This window comes from Vanessa cardui, chromosome 10 (genome assembly GCF_905220365.1).
Source record: "Vanessa cardui chromosome 10, ilVanCard2.1, whole genome shotgun sequence".
In the NCBI taxonomy this organism is placed as follows: domain Eukaryota; kingdom Metazoa; phylum Arthropoda; class Insecta; order Lepidoptera; family Nymphalidae; genus Vanessa; species Vanessa cardui.
This window is the reverse complement of record NC_061132.1, coordinates 14,635,218-14,650,460: the sequence shown is the minus strand read 5'-3', so window position 1 is coordinate 14,650,460 and position 15,243 is coordinate 14,635,218. Positions and strand designations below refer to the sequence as shown.

At 34.2% G+C, this 15,243-nt stretch overlaps 1 protein-coding gene across 3 annotated transcripts; it reads right to left on the bottom strand.

Moving 5' to 3' along the window:
• Positions 1 to 732: 732 nt before the first annotated feature.
• LOC124533033 lies at positions 733 to 14,491 on the bottom strand. Of its 3 annotated transcripts, XM_047108199.1 has the most exons (7): positions 14,288 to 14,491; positions 11,464 to 11,543; positions 10,977 to 11,017; positions 5,209 to 5,415; positions 3,520 to 3,756; positions 2,241 to 2,527; positions 733 to 1,704 (listed from the first exon to the last, which is right to left on the bottom strand). In XM_047108199.1, the coding sequence occupies exons 1-7, from the start codon at positions 14,298 to 14,300 to the stop codon at positions 1,301 to 1,303; spliced, it is 1,269 nt and encodes a 422-aa protein (XP_046964155.1). In that variant the 5' UTR covers positions 14,301 to 14,491; the 3' UTR covers positions 733 to 1,300. The 3 variants fall into 3 exon arrangements, with proteins under 3 accessions (XP_046964155.1, XP_046964154.1, XP_046964156.1); XM_047108198.1 differs by lacking the exon at positions 10,977 to 11,017 and having other exon boundaries at positions 11,423 to 11,543; positions 14,288 to 14,489; XM_047108200.1 differs by lacking the exons at positions 11,464 to 11,543; positions 14,288 to 14,491 and having other exon boundaries at positions 10,977 to 11,077.
• Between the last annotated feature and the right edge of the window lie 752 nt (positions 14,492 to 15,243).

Here is a 15,243-nt window from a genome sequence, read left to right as displayed (position 1 = left end):
AAAAATTTTATGCATTTTAAATACATACAACAATATTCAATAATGATTTATAAAAATATGGATTTATATTTTTACGTCATTGATTTATTTCTTTACACAAAAGTAATTATGTTTATAAATATAATTTGTAGACCAATAGCCTATTTGGACATAGACTAGAGTCTTGACATTTTAAGGGCTGATGAATTTCCAAATCCAGTAGATTGTCTGTCAACTGCTTTACAAAAATATATAAGACTGAACAATAATTCAAAAATATTAATTACTATTACATAAATCAAGAAATGATTCGTTGTCAGATGGCAGGCTTGCGAGGCAAAAAGAAATTAAACGTTAAAAAACACTTCGTTCCAACACTTAATTGACACTCAATAATGATTCGTTAAATATAAGGACCTAATTGAATAAAATAACAACAATATGCCCTTTAGATGAATTGTCCATTGGAGGTTTGAGACACATTTATTGTGCAATCAATTTCAATTTATATTTGACGTCTGATAAATACAGTTGTATTTAAAATAAACAATATATAATATTATACATAACAAACAATACATATGATATTGGAAATTAAATGCAACTGTAGTTAATATATCCATATTGAATATAATATTAATATACTATATATGTCATAGGTTTGTAACGTTTAGTTAGTGTATCTTTATTGCACGTATATAACTATATTTGATTAATATAAAATTTTAATCTGCTAAATAAATTAGAATATTACCATTAGGGTAAACAAAGTAAGAGATTTTTTTTTTTTATGAATTGGATATTGAATGAATAAATGCACTTTATCTGTGCTTATTGACAGTCTTGCAACATTACAATAATTAATTTCGTGCGTTATATTGGTACACTATGATATACGTTGTTTCATGAAACTAGAAGTCGTTTAAACTCTGCGTCACTTAATAGTAAAATATTATATCGTCTAAGAATTAGTTGTGTAACAATTTGAAATAAAATATTAATGATTGATACAGCGCACTATCGTGATAAACTTAATGGTAATCCTCGTAATGCGTCAATCAGATTGCTTGCTATCAATTTTATCTTGCATTATTATAAATATTCTTTACAATGTCATAATACATTTTGATTTAAATTAATATTTACAATTTATAATTACCCTAGTTTGTTAAGCATTTTATATATTGTATTCGTTATATTTTTGTATAAAATTAGCCTATCTAATTTTACCCGAAGTAGGGAATGTCCGCGGTTAAAACCCGAATAAAATATATAAAATGTGAATTTGTTATATAACAATAAATGCATTAACATATCGCCATCACCAAAGCAACGACAGCAGTTCCTTGTAGAGCGGCAGCGGCGGGCGCTCCTTGTAGTACTCGGCGTTGGGTTTAGGCTCCTCGTTGTCTGTGGGATCCTCGCTGAATATCCTGACGTAGGAGGCCAGCACGCCGAACCTGAAGAACGCGACGTAGGGGAAGTACTTCATCAGCATCAGGCTGAATCTGAAGTTGAGGTTGAGGTAGATGCGGCCGATGTATGTGCTGTAGAAGGCAGCGATGATCAGGTTCAAGGCCATCTTGTATCTCGCGGCGAGCGGCAGCCTCTTGTACTCAGGGTTAGAGTCCATGCTGTCGTAGTCGTGCAGGTAAAGCAGGCGTGGCGGCGCCTTCGGGAGCTCGATCAGAGGGTTCCCTGCCATGAGGGAGGTCGTTTCTACACCTGTGGAGTTGGCAGTCTAATTAATGTCATAATTTATTCGTAGTAATTTACTTTCTTTAACTAAAGTCAATTGAATGTTGGATTTGGTGATATAATGATATAAATAATAAATAAATAAATATAAATATGAGACAACATCACATACATTAGTCTGATCCCAATGTAAGTAGCTGAAGCACTTGTGTTATGGAAATCAGAAGTAACGACGGTACCACAAACACCCAGACCCAAGACAACATAGAAAACTAATGGTAATCTACATCGACTCGGCCGGGAATCGAACCCGGGACCTCATAGTGGCGAATCCATGAAAACCGGTGTACACACCACTCGACCACGGAGGTCGTCAAATTGTCAATTGTCAAATGATATTTTATTTAATTAATTACTTTGAAGTAGGAATTAATTGAAAAACGAAAATGATATTTTTTTTACTGATGGGCGACCCAAGCGGCATTCTGAGAACAATGTGAAACCGGGCTGGTTAATGGGACTCAGTATTTGCCCAGGACATCTCCTGGGGCACCGAGACTCACCGATGTCGTCGGAGCGTCCGTTGAGCTCGTCCCGGATGCGGCGCTGCAGGTCGATGCGGTCGGCCTCGGTGTACACGTAGCCGGGCACGTCGCACAGGTACTTGGTCCAGTAGATCATGGCGTCGACGTGCACGGTGGGGTTGACGCTCCACATGCCGTCCAGCATGACGCGCGCCATGTGCTCGAAGTACTCCGGCACGCGCTCCAGGCTCGGCGCGTACACGCGCTGCAGCAGCACCCGACACGCGCGCCGCGTCTGCTGCACGTCGCCGCGGCACAGGTTGTACCTGACGGCGGGACGAGCACCAATCAGGAGAGTTTTAGAATACGATTTTTCGAATTTCGAACTCGAAACGACCGTCACAATTTTGAAAACTAAGTCCATTATGTACAAAATGTAAGGAAAACAGCAAGCGAGCACGAGGGCATCTGCAACACCGGGGGGCTTGCAGGTGTGCTGCCTTTAAGGGAGGAGTCGTCTCTTTTTTTGAAGGTTCCCAAGTAGTGTTGGTGTGGGAAAATCTCCAGCTAAAGCTGGTTTTATAGAGTGGTTGAGCGAGGCAGAAAGTGTCCTAAGAATCGCGCTGCTGTGAATTTTCGGATTTCAACGTGCGGGTGAAACTTCGAATTTAGACGAAATGTCCGAATGTGAAATTCAGCAGCAGGGATTAAACCGAACAATTCTGCTTGAAAAATTCCGTAGAAGATACAGAGTGATCCAACATGTCTACGCAAAGAAGATAAAGGATTAAGCAGATCGGAAAGGGCTTCGGTCAAATGGAAGGAGTTGGTTCTGGGGAGCATCTGCCTAGAGGTAGGAGCAGTACTCCATATGGGGCCGAATTTGCGCGATATTTGGCGAAATATCGTCGCCAAGTATTTTCATACTAGCTGTTACAGCTATCGGAATGTTCTCAAATCGTGGAGATATGGTAAATGGTGATTTTTTTTAGCGTTTAACGCGCCAAGTTGCCCGTTTTTGAGGTTGAAGTGGACTAGGTCTAGCCGGCCCCAGTCCGAAACTTTATTTAATGAAGAAGAAGAAAAAATATTTGTCCAAAATTTTGCTCGATTAACGCTATGATCGTATCGCATATAATAGTTCTATGATACCAACGTGTTAAGAAATTGCGATAAGGCATCTTCTCTGCCGGAACCGCACGACATATAATTATGATGTTATGATTTCCAATAGTTTCTATATTTAATTACAACAAAGAATGAAAATTATCCGATAACCACAATAATAATCAATTCCATGAATCAATCTACAACATACCTGTCTTCTATGCCGATGGCGTGTCCGATAACTCTCCAGAAGTGGTTGTAGGCTTCCCAGTCGTCGTCCTCCATTTGTCTGATTCCAAAGGAGTCAGTTTTTAACAACGACAAGCCGATGAAACCAAACTGCGTCAGAGCCAAGTCGCGTTGAGAGACTATCCCCTGGCCTTTTAGGTTGGCCGCCAAGCTGGCTCTCACGTGTCGGTTGCGGACTGTGAGCAGAGACTTCCAGGAACTGGAAATAAATATATCCATGAGAAATATATACTTGTTTCAAATGCCAGTTTCCTTTATCAAAATATGCTTTATTCAAGTCGCCTTTTACAGGCACTTTTTGAATCGTCATTTGAATACTATATCATTGATTCAGAATGCAGATTCTATCGAGAAGAATCGACATGAAACGCAGTAGCTAACGACTGTCATGTTAGTTAAATACAATGATATGTGTATGTTTTATATCCTGCTTGGAAGTCAAAAACTTCAACAAGTGTATGTTATGTAATAGTAACGTCTAGCAAACTCAATTATTACACGGCTGTTAAGTGCCAAGATATTATAGTAAAACACAAACTTTGGTATCGGCACTTTCTATCGCCTCACCGTCGAAGTCTAATGAAACGGAAAGCGCAGAGGGAACAAGTCAACCGATTCACACGATTTCCAACGAACGGGATCGTATCACTGTTTGCTACGGGATCCAAGATACTGGTGAGAATAAGTCGTATGTTTGGCCTCAACTTTCATTTTGAGTATTTAGTTTTACTCCCATTTTGAGTGTTTAGTTGCCAATTTATTTAGAAAAAAGAGTGCAAATCAAGAGAGATGGGGAGAATTTCGGTCGTTTAAGAAATAAACAATATAAAAGGTAAAACATTCTTAATGGTTTCCTTGAGTTATTATTTATGTACAATTATGTAATATTTAAAACATATATTAAGACGCGTTTATCTAATCAATATATGTTGGGGATTATGAATTTACAGGTATACGACCTCATTTATTAGAATGACAATAACATACAACGTGATTAAGTTATATAGGTTGTCAGTTGAGAGAAGTCAAAAATCTGTTGATTTGGTGGTAGGGCTTTGTACAAGCCTGTCTGGGTAGGTACTACACACTCATCAGTTATTCTACCGCCGTTGTGTTCCGGTTTGAAGGATGAGTGAGCCAGTGTACTACAGGCACATTGGACAAAATATCTTAGTTCTCAAGGTTAAATTAAGTAAGGAATAGTTAATATTTCTTACAGCGTCATTGTCTATGGTTAATGGTGACCACTTACCATCAGGTGGCCCATATGCTCGTCCGCCAACCAATGCCATAGAAAAAAATTTGTCAGTGAATGTTAACTTTCTTTAATGAGGGAGATCTGCAGCGCCAGACGTGCGTACTGACTAAATTAGTAAAATCAACACATCAGACGACTATAGTGATCGTTTAGACGGCTATCTGATTTATTTCTGACTCGGTGGCAAATTCTTAATGATAAAAAAATGCAATTCATTAATATTGAATAAAGATTTTAATTTGACTTTGACACTATTGTATGTAAAGTTCAATGACTATTTACGTAAAGGATAAAGATTGTACAATCACTTTAGAATCAATTAACTAGATAAGATAAGCTAATTAAAGTACACTTGAATTCTGTCAAAAACTGTTGATAAGGAAATGTACTCACGTGGTGCCGGGCTTAAGTTCATTCTCGAACCAGGAGACTGTATGCAAGAGGGTGGAGAGGTATCGTTTGTACGCGGTGTAGGTCGATGTAGACCGTCTGGAGCCGACGAGCACTCGCAGTATCGAGGGTATCGCGAACACCGCCACGAGACCCAAGAGCATTGACGACGTGAATTGGAAGCAGTTGTCCCAGTAGAACCGCCGTGCTCTAAAATAATAATAGTAAGATCGGAATATTTCAACAACAACACAGCCTGTAAATTTCCCACTGCTGGGCTAAGGCCTCCTCTCCTTTTGAGGAGAAGGTTTGGAACATATTCCACCACGCTGTTCTAATGCGGGTTGGTGGAATACACATGTGGCAGAATTTCTTTGAAATTTGTCACATGCAGGTTTCCTCACGATGTTTTCCTTCACCGCACAAAAATGGGAGTGGAAATTTACAAACTGTTGTTGTTGTTGTTTGTTCTTTTGTAACGTTGTAGATTTTTATTTTATTAGATGTGGATTTTTCAACGACTGTTTGCATGAAATTTAACCTGTAACCCTTTTACTTAAAATATTAAACGCATACGATATGTACCACAAATTTTCTGAAGCTTTTCAAGTTGCTAGTATGCTAGTTATAGAAGCTGAATAAGAACTGCTGTCGCTTCTTATGGAGTTGAATATGTTGGGTCAGTTAAGATGACGATGATTATTGATGGAGACATTTTTTATGGTAACCATGATCTAAATTCTGGATCGGCTTCAAACGAAGAATATCCTCAACTAACGACAGCATAGAAACGAAATTTTGTAAAGAAGCGCTTTTATTAATCTGCATAATTTAGATTCAACAGTGTTCAAGCAGTTATTTTATTTGAAAGCCGATATAGAAGCAAATCCGAACTTTGCTAATGTATGCGATTGAGATGACATGATATAACATATAATTATATTAATATTACTATATCTAGATATCTAAGCATTTTTTATTTCAAATTGTTAGCTCGTTTAAATTTTGGCTGTGGTGGGCACTCTTTTGTGAAGGCCCCATGGTAGTTGCTCCGGTTGCCATCCCCTAAATCCGACCTTGACTACAGACACGGTAATATCAAAGTTAAGCTTAATGGTGGAATGTAAGGGATAGATGACGTTTCATCTCTATATTTATACCAGGTACAAGTACTGATTTTTGGTCTAGTTTTAATTGCATGCTATTTGCACTAAAATAATTCATAATATTAATAATATTGCCTCCACTGGTGACAGGGGCTGGTTCGTTTTAAGCCCAGAGGATTGGAATTGCGATTTAACGGGGAAATTATGCTAGCAATTTCGACCGTTTCATTTTTTTAAATTCATATTTGTATATATTTAAGCACTTAATGTTATTAATTCTTATGTTAATAAATAATATGTGTACTTTTTAACAATAATAAATTTATAATAAGAAAATAATTGTTACAAATGTACTTTATTCTGTTTTCAACACGGCCGTACAAAATACACATTACAGAATAAGATATAGTGTGGAGTTGTCTATTCCGAGCGGTTTGTCACTTGAGGGGCCCGACCTAAGTGACGAGGTGACACTCGGCTCTCGTGTCACTTCGCGCGGATAAAAATCCAATCGTTTATTTATAGCCCGGCAAAAGAGGTCTTACTTAGAAATTTTATTAATATTCCGTTGATTTACTAACATTATTGAAATTAGTATAGGTACTTGTGACTAATTTTCTAATCATCGTCTATACAATTTATTATCAATTAAGTATTCATTTTAAAATATATAAAAAACAAATATGCATCGTCATCTTTATTATATATTAAATTATGTTGAAACAAGGCTATAGGTAGGTATTTTATATAAAGTTTAAGGAAAAACGTGTGAATATTTATAGAAACTTTGTTGCTATACCTGTTGATGACCAAATTTATTTATTATTTGAGAAACTTACAATGAAATAAGTCTACGCAATATCGAATGATATTCTTTCACACAAACCTCTTAAAACCAAATGTGTCAGCAGAAAAGACAATTAAATTATATATAATACAATACAAATTATATTATAGCCTTCGCAAGTTCTAAGCCTGTATCTTGTCGGTTCTCACATTAATTCGAGAATGTGTCTTGCCGGTAGATATTAGCCATCGAAAATAATAATTCGTATATGAGGTCTAGCCCAGTCAGACCTTAGGCTACAATATATTATGCTAAATGGATTTAAATAATGTTTTATGTAGTGTTACGAGAGTAATCTTAGCCTTCAATACGGTGTTATGACATTTGATTCTATATCATAATTTATATCACATTATTATTGCATATTATTAATATAGCAGGAGCTATTGAATTTACTTTATTATATACAATTATTATTGTAATTAATTGATCAATAATTTGTAAAACTGTAATTAATATTATTTCATATGGCATAGCATTTAGTACTGGCATGTAACACTATTTCTTATTTTAAATATGATTGAGCTGTCATTATAAAACAATTGGACTATAGCGGGGCATTCTAGCAAAAGATAGAGACATCATTGTAAAACGATAATATTATTTTGGCCATCCCGAACTACTGAAATTACAGTAGTTATAAATACATTCAGAACTGGTCATTGAACTTGGCTCCTTTTATTTAAATAAACATAAATAAAAATTTTAACAAAAAGAAAAACCGACTTCAAACAAAACACTATTTTAAAACAAATGAATATGCACGAAAAAGTAATAAAAATAATTGCGTATTCTACATATTTTTTAGTCTTCCTAAATTAAATGAAATGAAAAATATTAGACTACTTAAAAGTCGATTAACGATTATATCATGTAGTTATAGTTATTGGTATATTTGGAGCCGGTGTCAGCCACGGTGCCCTTGCCCCAACAATCAAAAGAAAGAAGCGATACGAGCCCCTTGATTGATCCAGTATACTATTGTGTAAAAGGTAATTTGTAAAAAACATATTTGTTAAAGTATTCTCGTATTGTTTTTTGATACATATACTATAGGGTTTTATTGGCTGACACCGACTCCAAATATAACAATAATTATAACTACATGATATAATCGTTAATCGACTTTTAAGTAGTCTAATATTTTTCATTTCATTTAACTTAGGAAGACTCTAAAAAATATGTAGAATACGCAAATATTTTTATTACTTTTTCGTGCATATTCATTTGTTTTAAAATAGTGTTTTGTTTGAAGTCGGTTTTTCTTTTTGTTAAAATTTTTATTTATTTTTTGATTTTAAGTGAGTCTGATGTTGACAAACTATTTTTTTTTAATATGGATAGATTAAGCGGTCCATTTATATAAGTCAGAAACTACTTCGAGGACAATTTCAAAGGAAACTTGCGAATAAAGCAAAAATAGACTTTCGAAAATGCGGATTTAATACGTCACGCGGCGTAAACTACAAGGATCCCTCGAAAGAGCTGTAATCGAACTCAGCAAAAATACTTTAAAAAAGACCAACTATATTTCGTACATCATATGACATCACATCACATACACAAAATTTGATTAAAGATAGTAAGAAATTCTGCCCCATATCGCACCCGAGCCGTATAGGAGTTCCATCACTACATAGTATAAAACAAAGTCGCTTTCTCTGTCCCTATATCTTTAAATCTACGCAACGGATTTTGATGCGGTTTTTTTTAAAAGATAGTGTGATTCAAGGGGAAGGTTTGTGTATATAATACATGAATAATATAGTAAAGAAACACTGATAATTTTAGTAGTTTGCGATGTGATGTCGTAAATAAACAAATTCTGTAGTATATTTAGTATCAGTATTGCACCCGTGCGAAGCCGGGGTGGGTAGCTAGTTGATTATAATATTCGACTATGATAATTACGTAAACATAACCACATTACGGAAGGTGACTCAAATATCCAAATAACCTATAAATAAAAGATTCGACTGAGTATCGCTAACGTGCTCCTCAGAATTGTTCCGTTCCCTTCCGTTCCGTTACTTTGTCATGGATCCTGTGCTCAGAACCTTACCAAACTTTCACCAAATTACCCTTGAAGTATGTATTTTATAATAAAAAAAGAATTATCAAAATTGGTTAACGTGATTTTCAGTTATTCACCGATTTGTCGCGCATATACATAATGCAAATTTAAGACTTATGTCGTTTTCATATGGATACCATCATCGGAAAAAAATTAAAAAAAAATGGGACCCCACGGGAAGCACTACCTTTCAAACAAAAAAAAAATATCAAAATCGGTCCACCCAGTGAAAAGTTATGAGGTAACAAACATAAAAAAAAAAAACAGACGAATTGATAACCTCCTCCTTTTGGAAGTCGGTTGAAAATGTAGATCTCATTTATTTTATCTTTGAAATAAACAACCAACGCTTATATCGTATAATTGAACTTGGCTCTCATTTTACTTTTTTTATGGGATTAAAAGTTAAGTAGACGTGCTCTTTATGATTAAAATAGATACGCTATTATAATAAGAGTGCACAACCAAACAAAAAATTACGAAAATTGCGGCACCGTTTATTTGAAACTTTAAAACGAATTACGTCTACACGAGTAAGAGAATTTTTAATATTAAAAATAAATTGTTTTATTGTTGTGATTAATTAAAAAATATTTTTTTTATTACGCCGTATAATATAACCACCAGACCAAGGTAAAATATAACTTTTATTTAAACGTGCAACATATTGTAGTCTTAATATAAAAAATAAAACTAAATCTACGGAAATGATAGTATTATCCAAAAGTTGTTAAAATATGCACTTTTAGAATGGAGGGCGAAAGCGACAGCAGAAATCATAAGCCGGTAAGTACCGTTAGCAATGTTATTCAGGTTATGGTGATTGTTGGACGAAAATGTGCCCAGCGTATGTTGGGGAAATGCTTATGAACAAAAAAATTTATTGTTCCCATTAATTATAAAGTAACGTAATAGTAAATAATAAAGTAAAGGTAAAGCAGCCTGTTAATGCCCTGAATTCATGTCACTGATTGTCCATGTGCTAATTTGTATTTATAATTTATCGTGCTCGGTGTTAAAGACCTAGCCGGGGTTTCTCAGTGGCTAGAACGCGGGCATCTTAACCGATGATTACGGGTTCAAACCCAGGAAAGCGTCGCTGAAATTTCATGTGCTTAATTTGTGTTTGTAATTCATCTAGCGTTCGGCGGTGAAGGAAAACATTGTGAGGAAACCTGCATGTGACTAATTCCAACGAAATTCTGCGACATGAGTATCCAGCCCGCATTGGAGCAGCCTAGTGGAATATGCTCCAAATCTTCAATTCTCCTCAAAGGGAGAGGAGACCTTAGCCCAACAGTGGGAAATTTAAAGATTGTTGATGATTATGGTGTTAAAGCGGATCAAAATGAGGCCTTGGATGGTAATTTGTGCTCCTTAAAATTATTATTACATGATAAATGTTTTGTTTATCGTAACGAGGGAATGAGCGCTTAGTTATATTAATCCATTCACCGTCGCGACGTGATCTGATTTTAATCGGATTCGTTATTTTAATCGCAGATTTCTTTAAATTTTGCTAACAAATCAAAACACCAAACAACATCCGCTATGTATGTATGGTTATTGACATATTTTAGACTATATTAATGTTAATAATCAATTATTGAAAGTAAAAACAAAGTAGGTGAATGAAAGGTGCTCGTCAGATATAGCACAAGAACAGTTATCTCGTGAATTTGTAAGTGGGTAAAAGTAAAGCGGATTTTGCGAAGACTGTAACAACTTGCATAAAAGCACTCACTTATTGAACTGTTTTTCGTCAAACCATTCTGGCAATCTCATCTCCAAGTCCTCTGGCTTCTTCGTGTCGAGATGGCCCAGTGGTTAGAACGCGTGCATCTTAACCGATGATTACGGGTTCAAACCCAGGCAAGCACCGCTGATTCATGTGCTTAATTTGTCTTTATAATTCATCTCGTACTCGGCGGTGAAGGAAAACGTCGTGAGGAAACCTGCATGTGACAAATTTCATAGAAATTCTGCCACATGTGTATTCCACCAACCCGCATTGGAACAGCGTGGTGGAATATGTTCCAAACCTTCTCTAAGGGAGAGGAGGCCTTTAGCCCAGCAGTGGGTATTTACAGGCTGTTGTTGAAAGTAAAAATAAAGTAGGGGAATGAAAGGTGCTCGTCAGAGATCGCACAAGAACGCGTGCATCTTAACAACTTGAATAAAAGCACTCACTTATTGAACTGTTTTTCGTCAAACCATTCCGGCAATCTCATCTCCAAGTCCTCTGGCTTCTTCGTGTCGGAGGGCTGTTCGAAAGCCTCCTTGGAGAACAGACCCTCGATGTATTCATCGACTGAAAGAAACACATTACTATATAGTTCATATTCCATATAATCCTACTAATTTTATTGTATTATTTTTTGTTTGTTTATCATCTTCCGGGCAGATGGAAATTAGTTGGTTAGACTGCATGAAAAGTCAATTACAGTTTAATATATCTAACTTTATAGATAATAATATAAATATAAATATGAGACATCACATACATTACTCTTATCCTAATGTCAGTAGCTTAAGCACTTGTGTTATGGAAAATCAGAAGTAACGATGGTACCACAAACAATAAGACCCAGGACAACATAGAAAACTATTGGTAATCTACATCGACTCGGCCGGGAATCGAACCCGGAACCTCGGAGTGGCGCACCCAACCGGTGTACACACCACTCGACCACGGAGGTCATTAATATATTATAATGATCATTATATTTAAAAAAGGGGGTAAAATAATGACAATTGTAGCTTAAAGCAACAATACGACGCGATACGGGCTTGTACAAAGAAAAAATATTTAGCTTGTAATCGGATTGCATCCCATGCGATTTTGATAGTGTTTGTGTTGGTGCACAGACCATAAATAATAGTTTACTTAATAATAAAATAATAGTCGACTTAAGTTAATAAATATTTTTTTTCACTTACAAATACGTTTGATATAAAGTTTTATTTAAGAAATTAAAAAGATCAGAAACTACAATGATAATTTAGTCTACTTCATATTTAAAATATAAATTTTACAATAAAAAAATTATCATTTTTTTTGTCCCTCGATTTCAGAAAAAAAGGTTGAATTTATAATTTCAGTTGATATTTTTATCGCAAATATTCTCATTGTAGACGATCCCATAATATGTGAATAGTTTTTTATTTGCTTAACGATACAAAAAATTATAATTTAAATTTAATGTTATGCGGCGAATAGTCAGCCCGGTACAAGTAAGGAGAATATGTTTTGACGGGCCAATGAATATTAATGTAATTAGTACCTAGTTGGCTAGTTAATAGCAGTAATCCTGTTATATTACTGTATAAGTATAAATGAACAAGTATGTTTTAAGCAGACAGTGCTCAAGTGTTTATTTTTTTTAATTTTATAAGAAACTTTTAATGAAGGCAAAATATATGTTAAAATAACTGTTTCGTAAATATATACGTGACTGTGGTTTCGGTATTCTTTGCATGTATTTTTTTCCTTTAACGAGAGTTCATTGACCCTTTCCCTCCGCTTTGAATGTTCAACATACTCGGTACAATATCACCATATACCAATTGATGTTGGTATACTGTTGTACGTGATGCCGTATTTCTACAAGAATCGATAATAGATTAGCCTTATCTCATTTAAGAGAAAACTGGTATGCACCAAAAGATCTATGCGAGTCTATTGGGATACCTACTTAGTAAAGCGCTATAAATTCTTATTTTTTCTGCTTTAACCTTCAGAGTAAAAGATCTTATAAACAATTATAAATATAAAATTATATACCATTTTCTATTCTACCTATATCAAGCATACTTTTCGAATACGATAGTGAAATGTGATAATTTTGCAGACACAATAGCGTATCACCGTGAGCCAACTTACAACTTTTTTACAAGTGTTATACGAATTGAGTTGATGTAAAATAGCTTTTGTTTTCGAAATAATTTGGCGTGCACCGGCCGTCTCCATGGTTTTCAGTCATTTACATTAATAAAGTCAGGTACATAGCTATACTCAACTAGGTATATTGTAGGTATATTATTGAATTTTATCACGTCGAAATTTTAAAATTATATCGCCCAACGATTACCTTTAATGTAGTTTGTGATTAACTTTGTTAATGTTTTGAGGTTTTCGAAATGTATTAAAAAGAATTGCTAATAAATTAGATTTGGCACATGTTTCACTATTTCAAAGCCAAGGAAAATCTACAGCATCACAAGATCGACTGCAAAAACTGGTTATCTGGTATTATGATTATCTAAATAACAACAGTTCATTTTATAGATATTGCGAATAGAAACTTATTATCAACGTAAATTATTATTGATGGAATCTAACTATTAAAAATTCATTAAGCTATTAAGTTTTTAGTATACAATTCAATTTTTAAATTTTGTTTTAATTTTTTCCATCTTTCTTATGAAAAAGTGCTGAAATATATATAAACTAAGTATATATCTATTGTGTCGTAGTAGAAAATTACTGTTCATTTATTTATACCCTACAATATCATTCAATAGCGTAGCTATGACTTTTTAATAGCATACTTTGTATATACGGTGACCTTGCTACTCTATAGAATTTATAGTATTAAATAAAGGTAACTTTAACATCCACACAATGAAGTATTCGTCTTCCAAAATTAAGATTCAATTAATTTCATATTATTTCGTTCTTACTAAGAAAGTCTTAAGTACGGTTTGTATTGAAAGTATTATTCAAAACTAAGCTTTCATTGTTTTTAAAATAACATTTATTTATGCAGTTTCGATTTGTTTTGTGTAAGTCAATTGTATTCAATTTGTTTCTAAAAATAAAACGCAATGTTTTAATTTGGCGATCTTTTAACATACCTACGCAATATGTAAAACGTTATTCGTATTATTTAAAAACATAAACAACAAACGGTGAAAGTGTTAATAAGGTAGTGTAGGTACCGCCACAGCATTTTTGGGGACATCCGTTTGATTGCGAATAAAAAACAAATCGATACTAATAATATTCAAGTTTCGAAGGAAGTTTTGAAACATTTCAAATATATATTAACTTACCGCTTAAATCCATTTTAATTTTGTTTTATTTACAACTGCATTGAATCCGATAATTTATAGTAGATCGTAATTGGAACACTAAACACAGTTCCGAGTACACAGTACGCGCGCTCGCTCGCACGCCGCGTTGATCTCACTATGCCAGTTGGACAGTTCGCTACACACAGAAAATACAAGTTGTCGCACAGATAAAAAAATCAGCTAATGTCAATGTTTTGCTCTTTTTTATATCAGCTGATGTGCCTCGTTTTTTATTCGTATTTATTTTTTGTTTGATTCATAACATATTATTGTTTACGAGTAATACACGTAGATTCTATATAAATTATTAAATAACTAGAAATATGAATAGACATTATATTTTTTATTGTTTTACAAGACATCAATTGAGAAGACGATATTAATGCCGTATTCGATTATCATATAGTTATTACATAATTTTGTTTATTTGTAACGGATTAACTTTTCAATTTCTGGTCGGTACTTATGTGTAAATTATTATAACGTGTTCTCTTCTATTATGGTAGTACAATGTATATTTTCGTAATTATACTATATATTACGCAACACTTTTTTTATCGAATACCATTAAATAAAGTTTTAAATATTCTTATTATTTCTTTAACAAGGTTATTATCTTACGAATATTAAATAAATCTATGTCTATATATGTTTACCTCTTTTTATTTCTTCGACTAACACTTAAACGAATATAACAGGTTTTTTTAAGCTTTTCCAGTTGGTGAGGTTTTGTGTAAGCCCTAAGTCAGAAATATTACTTCACTGTAATTAAAATTTACGTAATTTTAAAGCTCTTGCGTTTTCAAACTCAATCCAAATCTCGCAGATTTGTTGAAATAATCTGTACCTACTACCTATTATTAGGTATATACCCGATTACCAAATTGTCTTCTTGCTGGCTGATAGACAATACAAAGTAGGTACAACATATTTAT

What these genes read in the sequence shown, in the direction of transcription:
- LOC124533033 (XM_047108199.1), bottom strand. An exon ending in GACGAAAAACAGTTCAATAA is followed by an intron (nt 5,416 to 10,976) that starts GTGAGTGCTTTT and finishes TTATTATTTTAG; the next exon opens with AGCACGGCGGTTCTACTGGG. An exon ending in GAACTTAAGCCCGGCACCAC is followed by an intron (nt 3,757 to 5,208) that starts GTGAGTACATTT and finishes ATTTATTTCCAG; the next exon opens with TTCCTGGAAGTCTCTGCTCA.